The 27,688-nt window shown below is 38.8% G+C and overlaps 1 protein-coding gene across 1 annotated transcript in view; it reads left to right on the top strand.

The window, feature by feature from the left end:
* The window catches only part of nol4lb (nucleolar protein 4-like b), a 99,625-nt gene extending 72,390 nt beyond the window's left edge, over window positions 1–27,235 (top strand). The window contains exons 6-11 of the mRNA XM_053482129.1: window positions 18,785–19,143; window positions 19,499–19,678; window positions 19,775–19,963; window positions 20,281–20,400; window positions 21,463–21,667; window positions 21,764–27,235. Coding sequence (XP_053338104.1) covers window positions 18,785–19,143; window positions 19,499–19,678; window positions 19,775–19,963; window positions 20,281–20,400; window positions 21,463–21,667; window positions 21,764–21,984 — 1,274 coding nt within the window. The 3' untranslated portion in view covers window positions 21,985–27,235. The remainder of the gene's footprint in view (window positions 1–18,784; window positions 19,144–19,498; window positions 19,679–19,774; window positions 19,964–20,280; window positions 20,401–21,462; window positions 21,668–21,763) is intronic.
* Window positions 27,236–27,688: the final 453 nt, after the last annotated feature.

The raw sequence follows: 27,688 nt of genomic DNA, 5'->3' as shown, positions 1-27,688 counted from the left end.
TTAAAGATGCAGAGTGAGAAAAAAAAGAAGGGGGTGGCATCTCGGAATAGGTTCTTGATGAGTCACTCTCTTAAAAAGCCTAGACTGCAGGTAACCTTACCCTCCCTCCCCCTCACAATCAACCTTCATCAGCCTCCTGCCGAGGCTGTCTGTGTATGTAGGTGTGGGAGACCTTCAGGCGTTCATTTATCAGTAATACAGCTCCCTGGATCTGTGTAACCAAACAGATTCTCTTAAAACAAGTCACCAGACTGGATTTATGATGTTCAGCATGAGGCACCGGGAGCTCCCTGTCTTTTCGCCAAGTACTTTTTATGTGTAGCAGTTTTTCAGCATGACGAAAACCCCTGGTTTGCTGCAGCGGGTACATTTCACAGACCCGCTCCTTGCTTTTCTCGGTTTCTCCACCCATACCCTGATCAGCTAGTATGCCATATAAATGCTGACGGACATTATGTTGGATGTTTAAACTATATTTTTGAATCTGAGGGGGAACTTGTAAAACCCTTTATGGCGGGTATTGTTTTTATGTCGTGCATTAAGATATTCATGAATCTGAATACATAATGGCTCAGGTGTTTAATCTTGAATGAGGGACGCTTCTTAAAAACGTCTTTAGGTTCTGCGAATCGCCGTATCCAATACCAGCACCTTATTAATGAAAAAGGGTGGTAGGTTTAATCCTCTTTTTCTCTTTATGCCTTTAACCTATTGTGTTTGCGTGTGTGGGTTGTTGTATGTCAATCCACCATAAAACAAACTAAGAAATACTTTTAGCACTGAAATATTTCATTTAAGCTTCTATTATTTTGTTTGTACACTGCTCTTTCTTTTTCATTCTTTCTCCTAGTAAGGTTTTATTGCATCTCCGGCTCCCCATGCAGTAGTGTTTCACTGCCACTCTTAGTCTCTCTCTCTCTCTCTCTCTCTCTCTCTCTCTCCCTTGTTCCTTATTATTCCCTATCTCCACACCCTTGTGGGTTTAACTCATGACTGTCCTCTTCTCCTCCCCTTCCCCCACACCTCCTCCACCACCCTTTTCAATTCTTTTCTCCATTAAGGGATGTACAGTGTTGTGCTCCACACCCAGTCCCCATCCCCAACCGTCTCCATCACACACTCATTCCGTATGCTGCCCAGCATCTCTCTCTCTCTCTCTCTCTCTCTCTCTCTCTCTTCCGCCCCCTTCATCTCCCAGGGGACTTGGCATTTCTGGCCCACTGCCAGGCAACTTACCTGTGCATGTACACCCCCACCCCCCACACACAAAACGAGTGTTTCCCCTGTCATTCACTCTTTATTGTCCCACACTCATCACCCTGATGGGGTGTGTGTGCGCTCGTATGCGTGCGTCGCATATAGACGCCTACGCATGCGTTCATAAATGATATTTAGCAAGGGAAGCTATGCGAGCGCTTTAGAAGAGTTTCACCAACGTTCAATATACAGTAGTAATGTAAGGAATATATGTCTGTGATGTGTTTTAGATTCTGCTTAAAAAAATTATAATTGCTTTTAGCTCAAAGATAAATATATATCTATCTTCATAAAATGTACAGTTTAAAATAAATTGTACCTTTTCCAGAAATCAGATTTGACCTAACGGAAGAAGTTATTGTACGTTTGACAATTAAATCACATTAATGAATATATTTTCATATAATAGAGACTTCACAGGGAAAAACCTGCTCGGCAGTAAGAAATTGACTTCTATCATACATTTCAAAATGTATTTTTACCACCATCAAGTGAGACTTCCTTTTCTATCACTATGGTTTTCATGCTATAGACCGCATGTGTGTTTTTCATAAATGTTTTGGTGTTTAATTAATTACACTTAAAATGCAGAGGATTGTGTTTAATTTCATTATTCACTCTGTGATAAACTCTCGTTTCTCCCCTCTGCCGGACTGGACTGTCCCCTCTTTGCACATTGAAATGGTCTTTTTGTCTTTTGCTCCCCTTAATACAATCATATCTATTCATAAGTAAGACATTGCCTCCTCCTGTCTGCTTCTCTGCGCCTACTCCCACTCCCTGCTTTTTTTTTCTCTCATTATCTTAATCTCGCACACACGCAAACATCTCCGTCTGCATTTGTCTCTTTATTACTCCTACACACATGCCCACTCTGGCTTATCTGCCTTTTTCTTGACACTTTGCCAATTTAGGGAATTGAAATTAGTATTTTCGGGTTGCGTTTAGTTTTTGCATGTGCATGGAAGCTGTAATTGAAGGATTAAAAATGTAAGGATTACGTAGTGACCAGGGCCTAATTTGTAACTCATTAGGTCTTGGGCCAGTAGAGAGATTAAAACAAAATCCCCAAATATATAGACACGCTTCTTATACAGTGTGATGGTATAGAGCTGGTGAAGACATGGGAGAACTACTTGGGTTGCAAAAAGTTAGACCTAAAATTCATTTTATTTATATAAATTATCAAACATCAGTAAGGGGGGAAAAAGGTCTGACTTTTAATGTGAAATAGTTATTTATGCCAAATGGGCTGTTTTGAGTTTTTCTGAAACTGCTGATAAAATGAATTGTCTCACACAGCAGGGAATATACAGGACGTACAGTATGTGTGTATACAGCATCAGTCAAATGTCTGGAAAGTACTTTTTTATTTATTTTTTTGCTATTTTATATGTTGTAAACCAATAAAGAAAATCTAAAAAACTATTGAATGACAGTTTGTTTTGTAAACAAAAAGTGTTAAAATATTTTTCATATTTTGGATTCCTCAAAGTAGCCACTGTTTACATTAATGACGGTTTGCACAGAACAGGCAGCCAGCAAGTGCTCACCAAACTGTATACAGAACCATGCTGTTGGAAAATCATTTCAGGTGTCATGAAGCTGGTTGAGAGAATGCCAAGTGTCCAAAGCAATAGTGGTGGCTCCTTTGATGATTAAAAAAAATATTTATTTTGCTTATTGCATAATTTGATGTGTCATTTTGATGACTTCAGTATTGTTCTATAATATAGAAAATAGTATAGGTAATAAAGAAAAAACCTTGAATTAGACTGTGTGTGTGTTATACATACAGTGCATCTAAAAACCCTTTTTTTCCCCCGTAATTAATTTAAAGGAGTGAAACTCATTGTAGCTTAATTACAGTACATGTTAAGTGAAATGTATATATATTTTATTAAAATGATAACGACATACAACTTACATTTTTTTTTCTAATTTTGTCACACTTCTAATTCTGGTAAATGAACGAACGCATAAAGAACGAAAAGTCTGTGAGTGATATGTCATCATATACAACATGGGATTGATAACTGGGATATGGATAAACTCCCTATCAGTTTTCTCACTCATTATTCTTACACTAAGGATGTGCTGCACATCTGAGTGCTACACCTCCTTCTGGAAGGACTTTCAATCACTGGCACTAAAACCTAGACACACTGATTTGCATTCTCATCACTTGGGCTTTAATGAGACTTACTTATCAGAGTGATCAGAGTGTTATCTATGAAGGCTTGCCTTCTGTTGTTCGACCATGTCTTGGACGTGACGTTCTAATTTTAGGTTTTAGGTTTGTTTTGGTTTGTCATTATGGAACTTTCATTGTAGGCTACAGTCTTGGTTTTGTGAATTTTTTTTATTTATGATTTATTTATTTATTTTTATCTTTGTGTGAAGTTGCTTTGTATATGAGCGTCTGCCAAATGCCTGAATGTAAATCTTTCCTTCGTCTCAGTCTGCCCATCCCTCCATTAGACAGAGAGATACTGAGGGTGTTCTCAGTAATATCGAGCAGAAATTAAAAACAATAAATGTAGTACAGTGTTGTATTTTAAAATGCTTGAAAAATCTTACATTCGAAATGTAGTTTTAAACACTAGTGGATTTTTTTTAAATGTCATTAAAAACTCTTGCCTTTATTGTGTAAGATTTCTTAATTATAAGTGTGTGTGTTGGGAATTGGGTTAAAGGGCATGGGGGTGTTGGGGGGGAGGTCAGACAGCACTCTGTCTACTCACATCCTATTACCAGCAGAACCACTGCCCACCTTTCAGCCTGGCTGCTCCACATGCATAATGCTTCTGCAGGACTTAACGCTGCCTTTCACATCACCGGTCTCATCAGCCTCTGTACTCCCCCCCTCCCCCCCCTCTCTCGCACACACACTTTTCTTGATGTGCATATGTGCTATAAAGAGCAGCAGGAGCACTCATACAGACAAACTCTTAGACTGCCCACGGCAACTCTAAGTAACCAGCGTGTGCAATCCACGATTGATTTCAAGTGTTGCCTCTGAGCAACCCTGTTCTTGGTCTTGTGATTAGACATGTGCTCTGAACCCTCAGTTCATCTCAGTGGAGATTATATCTTTAGCACTCTGTATGAACGCAAAATTAACATTAATGTCTGTCAAAACTGCACGATGTTCGGACCAGCAGAAAGGAAAAAGACTTGGTAAGATTTTACAATGAAAAAGCTGAAGAGAAAAGCTGGGGCTAGTGCACGTTTGTGTAAAATTACTTTTTTTTTTCTTTTTGAAAAGAAGGATCATGAGAGGGGGAAAAGGAAAAGATTATATAGGAGGGGGGAAGAAATAACTTCTTGTTCTACTTTATAATACTTAAATATGAAGAAAGATCTGGATGACATAATTTATTTTTTTATTTTTTGATCCAGAAGAATTTTGTGAGGACTAAACAACACAACAACAAAGTATCTAGGTATTTTTATTTTATGCTGTGCTATGTGTTTATTTTCTGCGAGAGCCAAAAAACACAAAATCAGGCTTGTTTTTGTAACAGTCATGCAGCTAACAGTCTAAAATTCTGATGGAATGATTTCCCCAGTTTATAGATAATTGCTTTAAGTATTGTTTTTTTCCCCTTACTTAGTTCTCAGTTTTGTTCTACTTTGGGCAATTTGGATTCCAGGTTCAGCCTAGGAAGCTTGTGGCTGCATTTAGCAGGATAATCCAGAGTAATCCAGCTCAGTGGAGAAACCCTCCTCTCCTCGACACACACACACTCCCTGTGGAACAACTACAGGTAGTGGGAGTGAAGAAATTAGCATCTATCACTGCGCTCACACTCAGGTCAGGTCCGCAGCCAGAAAAAAAAAATCAAGCTGTCAGAATGTAGTAGCGGCAAATGAAAAACGACACGAGCAACACACACACACACACACATGCTTAAGCATACACTCTATTCGACCCCTTACCCATTTTCATCAGTGCCACCTCCCCACACACAAACACACTGATTGACTATGAGTTCTTGCAGTGACTAATAATGTACTTGTGGGAAGGCCAAGGATGGCACAGTGGCATGTCACAGAACTGCTAGAGCTTAAAGTTGTGTACTATAACATTATTATAACTTACTCTCTTTCTACTGTAACTGTCTTATACATGTTCTTTTAAGGATCTTGATTTCCTCTACTGAGAAAACCGTAAAAAAAAAGCAAACAAAAAAAAAATCACACTTATAATGGAACACTTAATGAATACTTCAGGGGCAGGTACTTATGAATGAAAACTGCCCATGTAAATTTGTATAAAACAATGTTTGTAGCTCCCCTTGTGGTGCTAAAACAGCTCTGATCCATTGAGTCATGGACTCGACAAGACCTCTAAAGGTGGGGTGTGATATCTGGCACAAACATATTAGCAGCAGATCCTTTAATTCTTGTACAGTAAGTTGTGAGACGGGGCATGTTTGTGGATCTGGCTTGTTTGTTCACCACATCCCAGAGACGCTTGATCAGATTGTTCGGAGTGCAAGTCAACAGCTTGAACTCAGTTCTAAACTGTGATGGCTCGATGATTGGTTCCGAGCGTCTTGATGGGTGCTCCTGGTATGCAGTAGTTAGTACCTTCCAAATGGTCACTTCATTTACAAGTTGACATTTAACTGATGTCAATGTATTCAATATTTACCTGATGCATAGTTTCATAAACCTTAGAAAGACACAATGCTACCCTTTTAGTCCCTCATTTAGCCTCTGTTGAACTGAAAGTGGCTGCATGGTGACATTATGGTTAGCACCGTGGCCTCGCACCCCCAGGGTCAAGTGTTCAATTCTTGCATGTTCTATCTATGCTTAGTGGGTTTCCTCCTGGTATATCAGTTTAATACCATTGCACAAAGACACACAGATTATGATAGTAACAAAGCATAATGAATATATCACCATAACGCAGAATTGGTGCGAACCCTGAGCTTCTTTCCATGTAATAAGCTGTTCCCATCTAGGAATGATGGGGACAGTGAAACCTGAAGTGTATTCCTCATGTCCAGCCTGCTCCCTAATTTCATTTTCATTGTCGTCACTGCAGACAAATCCGTCTCACAAAGATAGATTGTTGAAAATGAAAGATATTCCACCTTGATTTTAAATCAGAATGTCAGCCGAGTTAAAGCCCCATCTATTATACAGAGCGAGCTTGAAGCATGTGAATCGCATGTTGCGATGTGCAGACGGAAGCGAATGGAAGAGATCTAAACATTTTTAAATACAACACTCTGAAAAATAGTTCAGTAAAATGGAAATAAAATTAAATGTACATTATGAAATGTAGATTTTAATTTTTTTTCTGTGCGGCCCGGCAAAAAATCATCCACGGCCCGGTACAGGTCCACGGTCCTGTAGTTGGGGGCCACTGCCTTACAGGATAAATGGAATAGAAGATGAATGATTGAGTGAAGCAGAAGTCTGGGAATTTCTGCTTCAAGGAACACAACAGCGTGTTCAGGGCATCCCGGTGGAGTACTGCTCAAAATAAAAGCTTGCTTATCGTTCTTAACTGGTCTATTACAGAAGATTGATATAAACTGAATTATATCACAATGGCCTGAATCTTCTTGAGGAAGCCAGCAGTCGAAATTTCCTGGTGCTTGGCATAATGCATGATACCATCAGCCATCAGTCTCGAAAAAGCCTTTAAACCATGAGCAACACAACAGACCCAAAGCATCATTGACCCACCTTCATATTTGACAGGGCTGCGTTTCTTTGTACGCAGTCACCTTTAGTCACCAGTCAGACAATGCTAGCTGAAGTTCTAATGGCGCATGAGGTGGAGGAGATGCAATTGGTGAGATGCATTAGCAGCAGAAGGACCGATTCGATGCTGGAACTCGTCCAAACAGGGTCAAGTTAACAGCAAGTTCAAACGTCTAGAATAATTTATTTTTTCTTTAGGATCCTCCTTACCGTTTGAACTCTATTTTAAGCTTATTTCAAGCATGCAAATTGGAAACAAGACTAGGCAGGGTCAGAGGCAAATACAGTTCCAGGTGACTGAGAGCAATTTACAAAGTGTGTGTTTTTTTTTTTTCTCCTACCAATTTGTTTGCATTTCCTTAACATGGAACTTCAGTAACTGGCACATAGATATTTGTATAGAGAGAAAATTATATTATGCATAATGTTATAATGACAACTATTTGAGTTGAACCCTTAGATTTGGTTGCCAATATATTTAGACAGCACTGTATATAGCCAACCTGGATTAACTCTTATGTATCTTATGTGACAGTCTGGATCTGGTAGTGTTTGTGTGGAAACTGTAAAATCGCCCATGAAAGCAGCTTTCATTAAGGTGCTGGTGTTTTTAGTTCAATCCCACTTGACCCTGATCTTTTCTTGTTGGTCTTCGCGCTGCAGGACGTCATTTACCATAACATACATAATACATACGGACATAATTGCACTCAAATACCCTGCATACACAACATGTACTGGAGTAATATTTTCCACACAGTGCATGCATACATCCATTTACGTTTCATTTGCACAAGCAGGCACTGACAGTGCGCTCATGCATATATACATATACAAGTGTTCAGCAGTCAGTTGGGGTGCCGTTGTTAGGCTGTGTGTTTTTGTATGTTTTCGTGTGCACGCACACGTGGGTGGGCGGGTGACTGAGGGCAAACTGAGATGTTCCCAGTTTGTGTCCTAGACAGAATCGCATGACCCAGTTCACTCCCTGTTGAAGTTGCAAGAAATGTGTAAAATAGAGCTGTGTGTGTGTTCACTTCACATTTTTAGACAGTTTATCTGTACTGACATCTAGTATAAGAGGAACACTGTGTGTTCATATTGCAAGGTACAGTAGAGCTGACAGAATTTTTTCTCTCCCAGCAATAGAGTCACATGTGTGGTAAGAGAGAAGAGACCAAAAAAAACATTCCAGTGAAGACCTCCTTAATGCCCAGCTGTTTTTGCAATAAACTGTGATTAAATTTTAATCAATAAATTATAATTAATTTGATTGCATGTATTGCCAGGTTTTCAAAGCTAAACTCCCGAGACATACAGGTTAATTTTGATGAGAGCTAAACATGCACCGATCATTCACCCATGGCTGGGAATCGTCCAAACGCTCTTGAATATAACTACTTCTGTGCCGAACAGTGTAACCGATAAGCATTCGCTCTGTCATCTGATGATGGCTGATGCATCTGTAGCCAAGAGTCTAGGGAGCAGGGTGGTCATGCCCTCAGATGGGGAGCGGTGCTTATCAAAGCAGCACTAGCCAATCATGGGCATCTGTTCTCTATTCCCAGTCCATAAACAAGTATTAGAAGCACTTTAAAAAAGATGTGATCATTGTGTGCTCGTCTCAGGTGTTTTATTTATATAAAAAAAAAATACAAATAATTTTTTTTGTAGAAAATCTTATTTAATAATCCATAATATTTAATAATCCATGTTATTTAATATAATACCAAAAAGTAAAAAAAATAATTAGTTAATTAGCTGTGCGTGTGTGTGTACAGTATGTATATATTGTGTGTGCTTTACTACCATGTCTGTTATTGTTTTAATCCACACGTGACCCATAAATCATTCAAGCACAAAGAAAATTAACTTAAGGCATGAACCAGTGAGAAAACAGAGCAGATTATGACAGATGATCAGGCCATGCTGAGTGGTTGGAACAGACGAGAGAGAGAGAGAAGTTGAGGTTGCTGCTGTGGTTGTTACATAAACAGTGTTTTTTTTATCTTTTCTTTTTTTTTTTATCTTTAGGCACTTTGAAGTCCGTCACAGTAAAACAAAGTGCTTGGTTTCTTCTAAACTGTATGAAGCAGATTTTAATATAAGATTTGGTTTGTGAACATGTTTTAGGTCAGTATAGGTTTTTTTTCATACTGTAGATGTTTCAGTTATAATTCTTTAAATTTAATCTAAAATGTGGAAAGATTGAAATAAAACCATTTGCCCGGTTCTATGTGAAACGATTTGAAATGATTTTTATTCTTATGGGAGTTTTTTATTTTATTTATTTTTTTACCCTGTATACACACTTATGGATATTCAATTTAAGAAAATAGAAAAATATTAGACATAAATCCCGTGTGAATCTCTGACACCACTACTGTGACTAAAAATCTATTTTCTAGTTTTGGGTGCTCTTGGTTGCTCTGTCTTTGCTGTTCTGAACGTCACTGATATCTTTACAATTGTTTTTACACGGTTAAAAATATATGTATATATATATATATATATATATATATAAATATTAAAAAAGTCTTCAAAAAGGTTTTTTTTTTTTTGGTGAAACTTTAAATGTTTTAAAACAGTGTACAACAGTTCTGTGTAGGACAAAAACAATGCTGTGTATAGTTAATAATTCTTTTGTCATAAAATCATAATTGATCACTAAAAATTATTAACATTTAGATACTTATTAAAAAAATTTTTATAGAACCATTGAATTTTTTTCATAATTGAATCGGAATTTTCTCACATGTACGATTAATTGACTAAATATTGAATACTTGGACAGGATAAAAACAATTTTGATGTGAAAGAGTTAAAACGTTCAGTGGTGTGCATTTCTGTGCATTTGGAAAGACCCACGTTTAAACAGTATTTACAGCAGCAGTTCATATCTTCATTGGAGCAGCATTGAACTGAATTAAAAATCTAGAGTTCGATGTGCGCGCGCGCACACACACACACACACACACACAGGCGCATCCATTGAGAAACTGCTGTCTAGTTTCTGTACATGGCAAAGTGGATGTTAATTTATTTTCCCGTTGCTACATTAAAGAAACAATTCCCTTAATTAATGCTTGGCTTTAATCTGTACTGTTAGTTTCAATCAATGTGCTTTAACCAGACTACAATGAAACCATTGATTTATGCTGCTTACAGTTTTATACACAATAGCTGTTCCAGATTAAATCATATTGATTAAACAAGTTTAGACAGCATGACATTTGATATATTGTTCATTCTTAAATTAAAGCGTTGTTATTCCAAATACCATAGAAATAAATTGCCACTGTACTTTTCTTTTTATCTAATCAGAATAAAGCAGGGATCTGTGATTTAATAAGCATTGTGATTTACTGTACGGTTGCACGCGGCTGAAACGGCGCTGCTCGTCTGATCTAAATATGAGGCAGGATGATTACTTTTGCTTGCTTTCGTACTCGTGGAACATAACATTTTCGATATTATGTTGCAGCTGTGTGCGTATGTGCGCGTGCTCGTGTTCATGTGTAGGATGTGTTCTGTGATCGTTGTGTTGGCAGCTGGTGGCTGATGCAGTATTCAGCTGTCTGCCCCAACACTGAATTATGGGTAATGCATTGATTGACTGCCTGTGGACCAACCGCACAACCTGACAACATCCTACTAGTCTCAATCAAGTGACATGTGGGAGTGTGAGTGGGATTGTTTGGCCGTGTGTGTGTGTCCTTGTGCTTCTTAAACACACACCCTTCTGTTTTTTGTCCTGCCCCCAATGCAGTAAAGACTCCATGAATCAGAGGGATATTCAGAGCAGCCAAATTGCACTGTCAGCTCTCTCGCTTGCTCTCACTCACTCTCTTTTGCTCGCCTCTCTCTCTCTCTCTCTCTCTCTCTCTCTCTCTCTCTCAATCTCAATACCAAGCACTGGAAAAATGATTTTCTTTTTTCGTTTCTTCATTTTTTGGTATATGCATGGAAACATTGGACTCTTTTTTTTAATTATTTTTTTATTTATTCCCCCCCCGTATTTAAAAATACAGATGTTTATAAAACCTGGGTCAGGATGAATATCTCAATCGCCTATACTTGTACACTGTATAAACGCTGTGCCATTAGAACAATTTCAATTAAGCAAAATGGGTTGCTTTTATTTTTCGGATGAAGATGGAAGAAAGGAGTGGCGGAGAGATGATAGGGTGGGTCTCTTTTGTGTGGACAAATGAAAGTAGAGGGATGAAGGGGGAGGAGAGAGAGAGAGAGAGACACTGCATTCCAGGAGGGGAATAAAGACTTGGGATAGAGGAAGAGAGCACATGTTTGATAAGTGCTCCTTTCATATGCAGCAGCAGCAGGAATGAATGATTGACGGTACTGGCACGGCTCCGTCAGAGGACTCGGCCGATTGGAGGTCATCTGCATGAGTTACATGTACCAAATCCGCTCCACGGTACGCTATTATTTGCACACACCCACATACAAAACCAAGAAAGAAATTTACAGGAGAAAATTGCACCGAACAGAACAGGCAGTTAGTGCTTCTTCTGCTGAGTTGTTTACTTAATGATGACAAATTAAATGGAAAATAATGTCTGCCATTGAAACCAGGCAATGTAATCGTATAAAACTTTAACTCAGAACTGTAATAATTGGGTATTGTTGCAGTCTCAGTCTGGATGTATTTTATGATTAATGAAGCAAATAAATTCTCTGTGAAAGTATTACACAATGTTTCTTCCTGCATAACAAGTAACCTGATAAAACAATTTAAATCTAAAAGTCGTATGCACTAAAAGCTGATTAGGCAAGAAAAAAATTGCTTCCGAGTAAGTCTTTGTGAGGTTTAGCCAGCATATAGTTCTTGATCAGCTGTTATTGGTCTTTGACTAAATGCAATGGGAAAAAAATAAACAAAAAAAACTTCATAAACAGAAGCTCTCTGTTGCTCTTTCCACTGCAATCCTACTTGATCCACATCAATACTGTTTTCATTTAATATTATAAATAATGTCGCTGTATCAGCCATCACCAGACTTATAAATGCCACAGCCTAATTTTAAAATCTTAAACACTTCTGTTGGCCACCAAAGCATTAAATCACATTACTGACCAATATGAGATTATGATTAAGTATTACTCTTTATATCGTTAATGAAAAATAAATAATAGGATGATCAATGCTTAGTCACAAATATTTTTTGTAATTTTAAACTAATAAAACTGAGTTTTAATTATGTACAGTGAAATCTCGGATTGTGGGTAATTTGGTCTGCGAGCCTTTTGCAAGATGAGCAAAATTTTAAATAAACTTAAATTTGATATACGAGCAGATCTTGATATACTAGTATTATGCATACGCTTTGTCTGCCGAGCGTCACATGATCATAACTGAGCCAGTGGTTCTACCCTGTCTTGCACTGAGGGATTGTGGACAATAGTCTCCCGTGCTTAGTCTTAGTGTGCGCACGTTACTTATACAGTCAACATTCGTGCGTATGTACTGTTTATTATAACTTTGTAACCACGTGTGTGCATGTGTAAAGCATTAAAAAAAAATTGTGTCCATGTGTAGTGACTTTTCTTTAGTAACTGTACTGCAACAACGCCCTCAGGGAAGGAAATTTTTTTTTAAAAGGGTGTAGCAGTTCGGAAAATCTGTTTAACGACAATGCAATGTCTTAAATGTTGTGAAATTCTCAAATAGAGGAAAAGCAAGTGTTATTAGAGAGATTTCCTGTTAAAGTCATGCAAAAAGAGGAAGATTCCAGTAACCAGACAGAGACCATGTCAGAGAGTAATAAGTGTGTTTGTGTGTGTACAAGCGTGTGTGTGAAAATTCTCCTACATAGTAGGGCCCCTCTTTCGTCTCTGGTCTGGGTTATCCTTCATAATAATTAAACATAAACATGTAGTAATAAAGTAATAATTTATTAATATTGTTACTGTTAATTTGTGCTAGTGCTTGATGGCATGTGAGCATACCGCAGTAAAGATTAAGCTGCTAGTGCAGCGTAAAAGCAGACTGGTCACTGTCTCTCCAAAAGCACACCTAACGCATTATATACTGCATAATTTTTATTCTTTCGCTATTTTGTAATCATGTCTCAAGGCGTGAAGAATATACAGTGTGGCCATGAAATCCTGTAGTGCACTGCTAGAGATAAGTGTTCAAATAATGCACCTGGAGGGGGAGAAAACCATAATCCACTTTGCTGTTTGTTAGGAAATGTATGTAGTATTTCAGATGGTAAATGGCTTCTAACTATATCTGCGCTTAACTGCATCTCTTATTGCCATTTCTTTTTTTTTTGTTGAGAAAATGTAGCTAGATGTATTAGTATTAGTAGAGAAATAAGCACTCTGTAGTCAGAGCCTGCTCTGTGTAACAGAAGAGGCAGATGTCAGATATTGCTGTGGAAAATGAAATATTTGGTAATAGATGCTAGATCCTATTACTTTTATATGCTTTTGATTTTGGCTATTATCAGTACATCTATGCACTATCTAGGATAGAGGCTATGTAGTGCATTACATGTTTTTTAGAAAATGTGTGTTTGCAAACAAACAGACAAAAGTGATGCTGTTAAATTACATGATATAAAAACACATAAATTTTTTTTTCCTTAACAATATGTAGAATTAAAGCATCTTTTAATTATGAAAATAACCGTTCAGGTCTTTTTGTTTACTGCACTTAAAAACACAATTTATGGCTCACCTTAATCCTCTAGGTTTCTATTATCTAGGCCTATCAAATAAAAGACAAGACTGAGTTCTTGTAACCTCCAATGATGCATTATTTACATAATTATTTATAAATGTGATTTAGACTCACACTGGGATTAAACATTTAATAAATATTGTGCTAAACTGGGCTATAAATACCAAAATTTAAGGCCTGCTTTCATGCTCTAGTTTCCACGCTAATCGTGAGACTGAATTCTTCTTATAACACAGAAGATGTGAAGCTCAGGGACTAAAAATTTTTTAGATTTTTTTTAAATTTTTTATTTTTTTTACCAATAACATACAGGACTTATCTAGCAGTGATTTGATATTAACTTGTTTAATATCAAATCAATTCTCCGTTGTAATTCCTCATGCATGTTGTTTTAGTCTAGACCATTTAATTATTCTACCATTATGACTCAGTGAAGTTTGGCTCATAATCTACTCTATCTACTAATACCCCTATCTACTATACCCCTATCTCACCTACGCGGTTTTGCGCGGTGGCCGTAAGTACGGCTCATCATGATTTACCTCGAGTTTTGGTGCTGTGATTTATCTTTCCGCGCGTCAGTCCTCACACCGGTGAGATAGGGGTATAACAGCAGGAATAACAGAGGGCGGCAGGTTATCAGGGGCAGGGCTTGTAGGACGACATTCTCTCACTCTCTCTCTCACACACACACACACACACACACACACACACACACACACACACAAACGGATTGGGAATGACTGCTGTCTGGCTCACGGATTACATAAATTGCCTGAATAATTGATTACATTTGAATAATAAAAAAAAACTGAGTATTTAAATGGCGGACCTAACACGTTAGATTACTCGTTACATCAAAAAAGTAATTTTTGTACTTTGTAACGCGTTACACCCAACACTGCCTGTGAGTGCATTGACGGAAGATGACTTGGAAGCAGTCGCTAAGAAAGCAGACTGTTGTTTAAGATGGAACATGATGTTACCAGATGTGTTTTCCTGCTGAAAGTGCTTCCATGCAAGTAGGAATAGTTTTAAATGTTGGTTTTGGCAGGCAGCTACATCATATTGCCACTGAATCTTTTAGCGTTTTAACCATGCCGGGATACTTGCACCCATGTCTAACACCTTTGATTACACAAGTTTGCTTTACCTTGAACTGCTTGTGTGCTGTACATGTCATACTTTTCAGTAGTCACAACTTTTTTTTTTTTTACATATATTCAAATTTTCTAAATTTTGGATTTTCTTAAGATGTAAGCCACCATAGTCATCAAAATTAAAAGAAATGAACACTTGAAATACACTCACCTAAAGGATTATTAGGAACACCTGTTCAATTTCTCATATTACATGGCAGTTGCAATCTCCTGAACTCCAAACTGAATGTCAGAATGGGAAAGAAAGGTGATTTAAGCAATTTTGAGCGTGGCATGGTTGTTGGTGCCAGGCGGGCCAGTCTGAGTATTTCACAATCTGCTCAGTTACTGGGATTTTCACGCACAACCATTTCTAGGGTTTACAAAGAATGGTGTGAAAAGGGAAAAACATCCAGTATGCGGCAGTCCTGTGGGCGAAAATGCCTTTTTAATGCTAGAGGTCAGAGGAGAATGGGCCGACTGATTCAAGCTGATAGAAGAGCAACTTTGACTGAAATAACCACTCGTTACAACCGAGGTATGCAGCAAAGCATTTGTGAAGCCACAACACACACAACCTTGAGGCGGATGGGTTACAACAGCAGAATACCCCACCGGGTACCACTCATCTTCACTACAAATAGGAAAAAGAGGCTACAATTTGCACGAGCTCACCAAAATTGGACAGTTGAAGACTGGAAAAATGTTGCCTGGTCCATGCCTTGTTACCACTGTGCAGGCTGGTGGTGGTGGTGTAATGGTGTGGGGGATGTTTTTTTGGCACATTTTAGATCCCTTAGTGCCAATTGGACATCGTTTAAATGCCACGGGCTACCTGAGCATTGTTTCTGACCATGTCCATCCCTTTATCACCACCATGTACCCATCCTCTGATGGCTACTTCCAGCAGGATAATGCACATAATTAGACTACTAAAATCAAGTCATTTCCAATTTACATGTATATGTTTTAGCTGTACTCCCACACCCACAGAAGCCCGCAGTGCACAAAATGACTGCAGTATAAGGATGAAATGATTTCAGTGGTGCTGTTATTTCTAATTGTTTAGCCATTCTGTTGATGTACGATACTCAAGAGTCGATGCAGATAGAATAGCCAGTCATTAACCAAGGGCTTGTACGGCTACCACATGATGTTCCCAAGCCTGGACTAATCATTACTTCACTTTAGCACATGGTGCAACTATTTTAATGCGGGTTTAAATGGGATCTAAAGATTTTAGGTAGTGCTTTTGTTTAGGAGTGCTTTTGCAGTGTAAATGCAACCAAGGGAATGGAGCAAAGCGCTTATTTTCTATATTACCACACCATTGCCTTTTCATGCATTTACTGACACATTTTAGACACATTACATTCACATGTACACTTTTTTAAATTAAATAAATAAAAACATTTGCCGCCAGGTGACTTGACAGAAAAAAGCAGTGCTTTAACTGGCACATCTGCACTTGAAAGGCAGACACAGAAAGATGGAAAGAGGAAAAGTGATAGAAAATGAGAGAAATGGTGTATTCAGCAAATCAGAGCTCCAGCGGCAGATGCAGACGCTCCCAGCAGTAAAGATGTAGCGACGAACGCACTTTATATACATAAGATAGCAGGCTGTCACAGCTGTCATTAAAACACTCTCTTAAGACACACCAGTGAGTCACAGGCAAGGAGAGAGTGACTGGGGCTGTTTGTTTGTGTGTATGTGTGTGTGTCTTTGTCTGTGATAAAACTGAAGCAGTTGGGTTAGAGCTGGCAGGCATTTGGCTAGCCTTCCTCTCAACGCACGGCTACTCTTTACAGTCTAATAAATAGACAACTGTCTTTGCCACACTTGTCTCTACTGTGTGTGGTCATTCTCTTCCTACTGTCCTTATTTCTGTATTTCCCTGTGTCTCGCATTCCTGAATCTCTTCTCAAAGTTCACATTTTTATTTACTTTGCTCCATCCTCTTCCCTTCAGACCCATCTAGTGTCATGACGTTTTGTTGTCTCCTCTACATTCAAATATATATATATATATATAGTTTATTTAGCTTTTTCTTTCTCACCGTGTCTTCTGTCTGTGCCCTGGCCCTCCACCTCACCCATCCTCCTTCTCTCTATCTCTGCTTGGCTGCCCACACAACCCTCTCTGTGACACTGATCAAACACACACACACACACAGTCTTGCTTTTCTTTTCTTTTTTTCCACACGCATTCCAATTTCCTCAATGTGACAGTGGCACAAGTGAGATTTTAGGATTCTAAGCCATAAACAACAAATGCGTCTAAGCAAACTGTAAGCTTGTTTTTTTTCTTACATTCTTTAAATATAATCAATCAATCCATCAACATGTATTTATATAGCACCTTACAGCAACCCAAGTTATATTACACTTTTAACAATACAATAATGGGCCTTTAATTTAACTTGTATAATGCTTTTGTAGGCCAAATACTGTAGAAATACCCGTTCAGATTCATGTCTCATTAGTAATACTAATTTTCTTCACTCACCTATGCATGTTAATAAAGGCTGATTTACATTTATTACCACCTATAATACATAGAGCAGAAATGTTAACGATAATAGGTTTACTTTGTGAAAAGTGTGTTGTCAGTCTTATTTTGCAGCCCCCTGGCTACCACAGATGCACACATTAACTCTTCCTTATACTTTAATATATTCATTTATGATGTATAATTTTATATACATCATAAGGGAATAACTAGTCTTATTTATTTTAATATTTGCCTTTGGATTGCCCTCTTGCAAGTTATTTATACAAATTGACTGAGATACTGTGAATGAGAGCTATGGCTCTGGTTTCCTCTGAGCATGGCTTCGCTGTGAGTGTCTGGCACCAGGATGTTGGCAGTGGAGCTTTTGGTTGCTGTGGGTTATGGGACGCATCCCATGGGTGCTTGATCAGATTGAGGTCTAGGGAGTTTGGAGGCCAACAAACTTGAACTCTGCTTGTTCTGGTGTCTCTCTGTCATGGCCATAGTGACCTTGTTTGGGCTGCATTAGGTTTTCTATGGGATCCGAGCAGACGGGCTGATCTTGGCTCCCCACAGGGAGCCATGGATGCTCATGATCCTGTCACGTGTGCTAGTATCTACTCTAGTTGAATGTTGTTAGTGTCATTGTTGTAGAATTTTGCAATAACTCTTACCAGGTACACAATTCTAAGCCTCTTTATTATAATTAATATAAGTAATAAAAGTATATTTACACCATCACAGGTGTTCTTGTGAGATACAAGCTAACTATGACAAGTGCTGCAAAGAAATCTAGTTATTGATCTTAATCATCAAGCCAAAGTTGATGGGGATGAGAAACAACTACTAAGATAAAATAAGACAGAAATCTCGTGAGGAATGAGACACAGCAACCGAAATCCGAGTTTTTTGTGAAGTTGTCTTATACAGTAAAAGAAAAAAAAAGTACTAATACCTGCTTTAAGTAGAAGAAAACCAGACAGTACTACTTATGTTGAAAATCTCTACGGAAAGGCATAGAGGAAAACGCAGGTCTCATGGGGATTCAGGTGGAGGTATTTACTGTGTCAGGAAATTAGATTGTACATGCCAGTATCCCCGAGCAGGAAGAACCACAGCAGGAGGAGTGTATTAAGGCTTCATTAACTAATTCGCATCATACAGCCAAACCCTTCGCACCTCACTGTGCAACACACATCCTCTAGGCTTTTCTCTCACACCTGTACATGCACACACATTTACATATACAGGACTGTATATAGTTTAAATCACTGCTCTACAGTGCCCTCTACAGGCAGCATTGTTGCTCTTCTACTGTACTTTTAGAATGGACAGGAAGAAACCATAACTGCTATAGACATTGAGTTTTTTTTTTTTTTTTTAATGCCACATTTTATTGTGCATCCTCACCAGAAAAAGTTTGCGTTATGGGTTTAAATTGTGTAAACTGTCTTTGCAGATGATTCGTCTTCAGAAAGTGGGAGCGGCAATGGCATCCACAGCATGACTCCTCCCTCTATTGGTGTGGTCTCTGTGAGTGACGGAACAGCAGCTGGACCGGTGACTGTGTCGTATAGTCAGGTGAACGGGAACAGGACAGCTGTGCCACTGGACTTCAGCACTACTTCATCGTCATCCTCAGAAGAGCAGCAACCGGTGAACCTGAGAGAGCGAATGAGTCAGGCCCTGCCCACTGCCGCAGCCATGCTGGCCACATTCAACCCCGAGCACTCGGAGGAGTTTCGCCGAAAATATCACAAACCACCACTGCCCTCAGAGCTGCGTCTCGACCGAGACATCAGGGACTACGCCAACAAGGTCCACACACATGCTAATATGCACATACACCAACTTCTTGTTGTATTTGACTATTTTAAAGGAGTAACATATATATATATATATATATATATATATATATATATATATATATATATATATATATAATGTGTGTGTTGGTTTCAGAAAACCCTAAATAAATTATAATACACACAAACTTTGTGCTTTGAATGTTTGGGGGTTTCTTCTATTAAAGTTGTATGGTGTACAATCAAAAAAGTTTAAATAAATTCAGACCAAAGAAAAAAAAAAACCCTGAGTGAACATGACCTGACAATGCACAGACCTTAAGAACTTACCTTGAATGAAAAAATTGTGCGTTTGTGTATGCATGCAGTCTCCTCAGTATGGTTCAGGAAGCTATGACTCAATCAAGGTGGAGATGTGTGCCGAGGACCTGACGGTCAGTCGCACTCAGGCTGCCGATGACGATGACGACGATCACGATGACCACGATGACAGCGATAAGATCAACGACACCGAAGGAGTGGATCCAGAGAGGCTGAAGGCATTCAATGTGTGTAAATGTGTCTCTGATTAAACTTGCACAGTACTGAAAGTTTACGTATCAGCATGACATCTGAATGTGTGCCTCTTTCCGCTTTTGTGTTAGATGTTTGTACGACTGTTTGTCGATGAGAACTTAGACCGCATGGTGCCCATCTCCAAGCAGCCGAAAGAGAAAATACAAGCCATCATCGAATCCTGCAGCCGCCAGTTCCCAGAGTTCCAGGAGCGTGCACGCAAGCGTATCCGCACCTACCTCAAATCCTGCCGGCGCATGAAGAAGAACGGCATGGAGGTAGTCTTACGCTGACACACACGGATAAACGATCATCTAAGAGCTATATTAATATATAATGATATATTTTTATGGTCCTGGTGCCTATATAATGTGGCGCAGCAGTCAGAGTGGCAGCTCTTTCTAATTACCAAATACTGACCCCTTGTGGTCATTATACATACTTGCACAACGTACACGGTGTATGTTTTTGTCACTTAATCCTGTGGTGAAGTAAGCAGAATAAAATCATCTTCTTTTGTTGTTTAAGTGGTGTGATGTTTTTTTTTTTTTTCATTTAACTCATTATTCATGTAAATGTGTGTATTTTGAATCAGACCCGGCCTACGCCACCACACCTGACCTCAGCGATGGCAGAGAACATTTTAGCTGCTGCTTGTGAGAGCGAAACGAGAAACGCTGCCAAGAGGATGCGGATGGACGTCTACCAAACACACGTCAGTAACCCTGTGTGTGTGTGTGTGTGTTGTATTAAGCTGTAATAGAGTGCTAATGGGTTATATTAGAGAAGCCACAAATATCTGACTTAAATATGAGTTAGACACTTTAATAAGTTAATATAAAGGTTTATTGAGTTGCACAATGATTTTAATTAATGTAATGTTTAATGAACGTGAACTGTCCAACTTGAACTGTCCTGTTGTTTAACATCCAGTGTGAAAATTGCAGTAAACGTCCCGAACGCCTTTTATTGGAGTTGCAAATTGCCAATCTTTCATCGCAGTAACAAGACCTGATTTTCCGAAAGTTATTGTGTAGATACTTCACCACTTGTTGATAGATCCTTTATTGAAGTAAAAATAATGTTGTATAGGCAAAATGTTTGTTTGATAGTGCTGTGGCTTTAAAACAATCGTAGAAATGGGATCTTCAGGAATCCTGCCAGTAGGATGAGATCACCTCTGTCTTTAAAGGCTTTCTGCTCCTCTGAAATTTGAGACATAATGAGAACTCCTAGCAATGTCAGTGTAGGTCAATTCTTTTTGACTACATACAGTACTGTGATGCAAATAAAAAAAAAAGTATGTCCTGCATGACTTATATCACCATTTGATACATAGGCTAATTTTGACTAACATACACTACAGCCAATTAGCAGGGCTTATTTAAAAGTATCAGAACCACAGAGACGTTTGATCATCTCTGGTAGAGGAAAAATGCCAGGGAATTGAAGTGGTTTGACTGACAGGAGAAACACCGTCTGGTTGCTTCTGTCATGAGACGCTCTGTCTGCAGCTGACACGCAAGGAATAAAGCCGTAATTACTGGCTCGTCCCAACATGATTGATGGGGACGAGAAAAACACTGGCAGGGGATAGCCACATCTCATATTACTCATTTGATTAATGATAGATGAGAGGAGAAAAAAAAGGTTTTCTGAGATTCGTTTTATTAAACTTTTTTAATTGACTTTGTGTAAGAGTCTGGTGTAAAGTGAACGATGGGGAAAAATGTAATAGTGATTAGGTGTTTGAAAAATGTTTCTCCTTTCCCCTCAGGAGGATCAGATAGCTCTGGAGAAGTCTGTCTCTCGTGAACCGGTGCCTCTGACCCACTCCGCATATTCTCTGGCAGCATCTGCTTACTCCCAGGACCAGCTGTACATCAACGGAGGCCTTGGGTACAACTACCGTGCTTTCGCTGGCCTGGCGGGCAGCATGCAGCACCCGGTCTCCCTCACTACCCCTGCTGCCCAGACCAACGGTGAGAATGAGACGGCACTACAGCAGCAAGATTTTTTTTTTCTAGTGTTATTTGTATAAACTCATTGTGTGCTCTTTCATCTCTGTTTTTTTATAGGACCTACCGATCTAAGTATGAAGTCCCTGGCTTCAAACTCATCTACATCAAGCACCAATAGTCTCGGGCGGAGTGGAGGAGGAGGAGGAGGGACCTCCGCTCAGCTCAGCCATACAGAAGTGACAGCAGTGCGTCAGCTGATCGCTGGCTACCGCGAATCGGCAGCCTTCTTACTCCGCTCGGCCGACGAGCTGGAAAACCTCATACTACAACAGAACTGAGCTGTACACTGTCCCTCTCCTCTCATCACCACTTTCTGTCTCTTTCAGTCTGCCTTTATCTTTAACTCTCGCTCCATCTCCTCAGGTCTCTATTTGCTAGCCTCACTCTTTCTGCACCGTCATTTGTCATCCTCAGAGGCGTGTACACAGGAGTGATGATGAAGCGTTGATCGGTATGCTGGCACATTCAGATCGTTTGCAAAGCGAATCAAAGGAAAGGGGGCTGATGAAGACGGGAGCATGCTGCAGTGCTGCACTGAAGAAAAAAAAAAAACACTGTTCCGATGGATGGCTGGCCGGCCTTGTGAATCACACACCTCTCCACCTCCATGCCCTTAAATCCATTTACTAAAACAACTCCTTTAATTAATTATAATTTTTTTTATACCACCTGCTTTCTAGAGCCACTAATTTGCTGATTTTTGTTCTTTTGGTTGTTAATTGACTTTTCAGCAGGAGGCACCGCGTAGTGCCAGTACTCCTGTTTCTTACTAAATGAAGACATGCTTGAGTTAAGTTGAACGAAGATGCCTAAAAAAAAATGAAAAGAAACAAACAAGACCTTTACACCCGCTGTACATAAATGCGCTCTGTTCTAAAGCACTTTTTTTTCCACTCGATCTGACCTCTGCTCCCTAACACTGCTTTTGCTGTAGGGAGAAAATTGTATATCTTATGCATACAAATACAGGTGGAGCTCACCTGGAAATACCTCAGCCTGTCCAAATCCTTTTGTGTCCCAACTCCCGTTTTTCTGTCCGAGGGAGAGGAATCACTCCTTCTACTACTACCTTATGCGTCCAGTGCCTCTCCAGGATCTATAAGAGGGCATGCATATGGGACATGAGCTTGGTTTGATTCTATGGTTATTTATTCATTAGTTTTCCTTCTATAATGTACTATACATATTCGATTCATTAGAAAGTATTGATCACAGAAATACACTGAAATGAAATACACTGGAACTAGAGGATTAATTAATAAAGTGTTTTGATCAGGTAAAGTTTTCTGCTTTAACGATCAGGTCTTTTGGGGCCTCTCACAGCATTCCAAACGATGGATGCCGACTCTATACGCCACTACTTATTTTTATTTTATTATTATTATTTTTTTAATGCCATTCTTCTGAAGTCACCTCGTCTTTCATGCACATGTCTGGAGCAATGGAGGGAGAGTGATGAAGGGATGGAGGAAGGATCTGTTAGTCTTTTTTGTCTGTTGACTTTTTCCTCAAAGGCCATTAATTCCACTCTGCTGCTAAGGACTTGGACTTTACGCCACAGACCTGAAACCTCAAGCCTCCTGCACAACCAGAGCACCTCAACCTGTAAAAAAAAAAAAAAAAAAAGAAGAAAGAAAGAAAGAAAGAAAAAGGAAAAAAAAAAACAAAGACCAACAAATTTACAAAAAAAAAAAAACGTTTCTGATGGAGAAGTTAATTTGAATGCTCAGTAAGAGAGAATACTGCCATACTAGTTTCCTGCATTCTCATCTTGTTAGTTATATGCATTAGCACTGAGGGTTGTATTTGCTTTGCAGCTGCATCTCTTTTTGGTTCTTTTTTAAAATTTAGACGCTTTATTTTGTGCTTAGTTTCAGAGATCAGTAGAAATCGGTTCCTCTGTTTGTGATATGAGAGCTTTCACGTGCACAGGTGGAGGGAATCTCTGAGGAACTGAATCTTTCGAGAGAGAGAAGAGAAAACGCAAGCTGTTTTTGTTAGTGAGTTCGGCTTGTGTAGGTGCTGACTGACTGGTGTGTCACTGTAATTTGCTCCTCTTTGCACACTGCGGCAGTGCTGCTCTGCTACCGTGGAGCTCTGTGTCAAAGCTCGAGGTTGCACTGACAGTGGGGAGCAAGAGGAAGATTATTGCAATGCAAACGATAATCAAATGCGTTCCTGGTTCTAAAAGAGAGAGTTTTGTGCATAAATGCTGGACCAAGACGTGTAATGAGGAGCAGTCACAAGCACTAAAGTCAAGTTCCATAGTCTTGTAGCATTGAGAATAGGCAAATGAGGTAATGGCAGTATAATGTAAAACGGATCTTCAGTGAAGTATGTGTAAGATCTACAAGTTTTACATTGTGCTTTCTGCCTTCATTACAAGTATCTTGTTGTAGTAACGTGATCTCCGGTTGGCTCCAACCAATATAAATACGGAAAATACTGCATGTCTTACATGTGGTACTTTATGCTAGTCTGGACAGATCTGCGCATTTGGACTTTCTCTTAATTATCGGTAGTGACAAGGATGAGGAAATATGCAAAATGACAAGTCCTCTCCTCACTGTGCTCTTGTCTTACTGTGGCTGTTTTGGTTTTCATTTAATATCACCTTCATTCTTAAGGGATCCATTCATTTCGCTGTTTAAGCGGATTCTTTGATACATTCATGTTTTTTCTTTCTGCTCATTTACGTACTTTAAGGGAAGAGCTGTGTTCATGTCCTCGATTTCTTTTTTTTTTTTTTTTTGGTGTTTTTGAGTAAAAAAAAAAAGGCTTGTGTTGCAGTTCACCAATTTGGATTAACATTGGTGATGTTTGCTGTTTAAAGGAATTGCTGATGTTTTAGGTAAAATGACAGTGATCTTTGTTAATATTGTTTACTTTTGCTTAATATTTCTCTCTCCTTATCTGCTCAGTCCTTACGTTAAAGCACTAGAGACTGATATAAAGGCTGGGTACGAGGACTGATGCTTCACTCTCTTCTGTCTGTCTCTGTCTGTCTTTCTTTTGCTCCTGCTGATTCGAAGTGATGGAGGGATGGGTGCTGCTGCTTATTAAAACCACTCAAACACTGCTGAATTTAGACTAACCTCACATGCCACCAAGTTCTGCTCTGGTTGCTTGAAATTTGAGATTTGTGACAATTCTACATTTGTAACATAGGCAATGGACCATTAACATTATTTGTGGAAAGGTGGTGAATTATTAAGGGAAATAAAAGTCACGCTCATTCACTCATCTGGATATTTGCTCCCTCCAGCTCCCTCATGGACACAAACTTTATGGATACAAACTGTAAAAACAAGGCAAACGACAATCTTGGAAAAGGTGTAGTCCGGTTCGATTTACCTTCACCGTGTGCGGCCATTGTTTACAGTGCGGTATGGGAGAACGTTGGGTGATTTAGCCATAATCTGAGCATCTCTGACATCTTGGACGTCTGGCCCTTCTCACCATCTGTGGAGGACTTCTAGTGGCCCACTGTCGACACCTTCTCATATGATTTCTATTTTTATTATAATTGTCATGATTGCAGTTATTATTTTTTAATTCTTTTTGTATTACAAAGTGGTCTTTCTACAACTGTTTTGTACAACACCATCATCACAAGTGAAGTTTTGTCTATACATTCCAAGGAAGGATGTCAATATATACAAAGCAGTCATGTGGACCCAAGTCATCACACATGTACGAAGGACAGCCCACCTAAGTGCTCTATACTACTTTAAAAAAATCCAATCAGAAAAAAATTGCTTAAACTAGAGGCTTTCAGACAAAACAATAAGCGTGCACTACGATGTACATTTCCCATAGTGAGCTTGGGTCACCTGGTGCGGCTTCATTTGCTTACGGCCCTGCAAAGGCAAAGTGTGTTTACTTTGTAAATAAGTTGCTGATAGCACTGGTGTTAAAGGTTTTTCATGTTGGTACATTTTCATATAAAAAGTATTACCACCCCAACTTTATACCTCATACTGTGTATCCATAATTATCCAACATGTTAAAAAAAAAGAAAAAAAACATGGGTCAGTTTCAGGTTTCTGCACTTTGCCTTTGACCTGCTGAGTTTATCGAGATTAGCACTTCATTTGTTCAGCTATTATGGATGTTCATTGTGAGTGAGTGTACATATTAAACCCCCAGTTTGCATACTTATAATATGAATATGCTACTTAGCCTCTAGGGCTTTTAAGCTTTGTTTTATTCCTTAGCTTGGACTTGGCGCACACACGCACACAAACAGCCAGGTTGTATTTGATCTGACTACATGCCATATAATTTTTCAAGGCACATTCAAACCATCTCGGCATGTATGGATTAAATGCACACACTCACATGTACAGATTTGTGCTTTGGTTCCGGCTGTGTACTCAAGTTACAGTAGCTGCTGAACTACACAGATTATTGGCCTGTTTTGGGCTGCTGTAGAGCTCAGCAAAAATGTGAGGAGGAAAAAAAGATATTTTTCTATTGCAGTTGTGTACATACAGTCAAATCATCCAGGTTTCCCCTTTGCGATCGGTCCTCTATAATTTGTTGGTGCTTTAAATTTGTGTTGCTTCGTTCTTCTGTTTAACTGTTTTAAATTCAGCTCTGCTTTGGAGATGTACTTTAAACCAACGGGAAACGCATTTTCTCTCTCTCCCTCTCCTCTTCATTTTGGACTCAGTGGAAGTGTGATGTTTACATGTACAGATTTTTGAAATTTTCATTTTTTTTCTCTATGATTTGCTCATTCTTCCTTTTTGTGTAAAAGCTTTTTTTGTCCTGCTCTCATACAGTGCTTAATTGAACCTGATTTCTCAATTGAAAGGAAATGGAAATATGTCAGAGTAAGGTTTGTGTTAATTTCAGCAGCGCTTATAAAAGTGAGTCCTATTTTGCTTTGTTCTGATCCGATCCCGCTTTCTAACTGCTGACAACAGGAAGACAAAATGAAGGCTCACTGTAAAATGATCCTCTGTTCTGACTGCAAGCCAGTACACGGCAGTCCATTTCTTTGCAATTAAAAGCCATTTCCATGCCCTTCACTGGGCTCGCAACAAGTATTAAATTACAAAAAAACAGACTGAAAACCTCAGGTAAATGACTACTATTTATGTAATTGTAAGTCTTACTGGCAGCCCATTTCCCTCTTTAATACCACGTAAATTATATTAAATAATGATTCTTTTTTTATATATATTTATTGTGTTCTGTATAACAGTTGGAACCCTTTTCACTACATGTGATTAAATATTTTAATTCTTTTGAGAAGTGACAAATATATATGTGAAAAAGCTGAAAGATGGAAAAAAAAAAAGATTTCTGTTTGTTTAATAAGAAACAGCATGGGTGACTCCTTACATATCACTTTGATTAATGAAAACCAATGATTTAAAATGATGCTTTCTCCAAGTGGGTTGTCACTGCTGAGGTTTAAAAAAATGTCTTTAAACATGACATTGTGACTTTATTTTTTCCCCTACCAAGCTGTTTGTCTGAAAGCTAAATATGCTAATAAAATTGTGTGCTATATATCCAGCTGCCTGAGAATGTTTGATTTGTTGAGCAAAGTCTCTGTAGAAATTTCCACTGCTGTCATAGAATCATAAAATGCTCCAGTAAGGTCAAAAGTCAGGCTGATAAGGCTATGAAGGATATTAAACTTTTTTTTAACTGACCGAGATTGTTCAAATTGCACGTGTTGATAGAGTAACTTTTCTTAAAGACACATACTGGAATACTCAACACCATCATTTAACCAAACTCAGGAATCCTCTTTAAAAACTCCCATTGTTGTAGTTGATGCAGATGGATGAAGTTTAAAGAAGAAGAAACCAGCCTTGAAGACAAATTAATGGAGGCTGTCACATACTACCTTTGTACAGTATATTAATATAGAAAAAGAACTTCTTTTACTAACTTGTGCAATTTGAACGACCTTTTTTTCAGGTATTGTTAAAATTTCATTTGTTTCTACAACATTAAACTAAT

This window comes from Clarias gariepinus, chromosome 22 (assembly GCF_024256425.1).
Source record: "Clarias gariepinus isolate MV-2021 ecotype Netherlands chromosome 22, CGAR_prim_01v2, whole genome shotgun sequence".
NCBI lineage: Eukaryota > Metazoa > Chordata > Actinopteri > Siluriformes > Clariidae > Clarias > Clarias gariepinus.
This window is presented reverse-complemented; position numbering and strand designations above follow the sequence as displayed.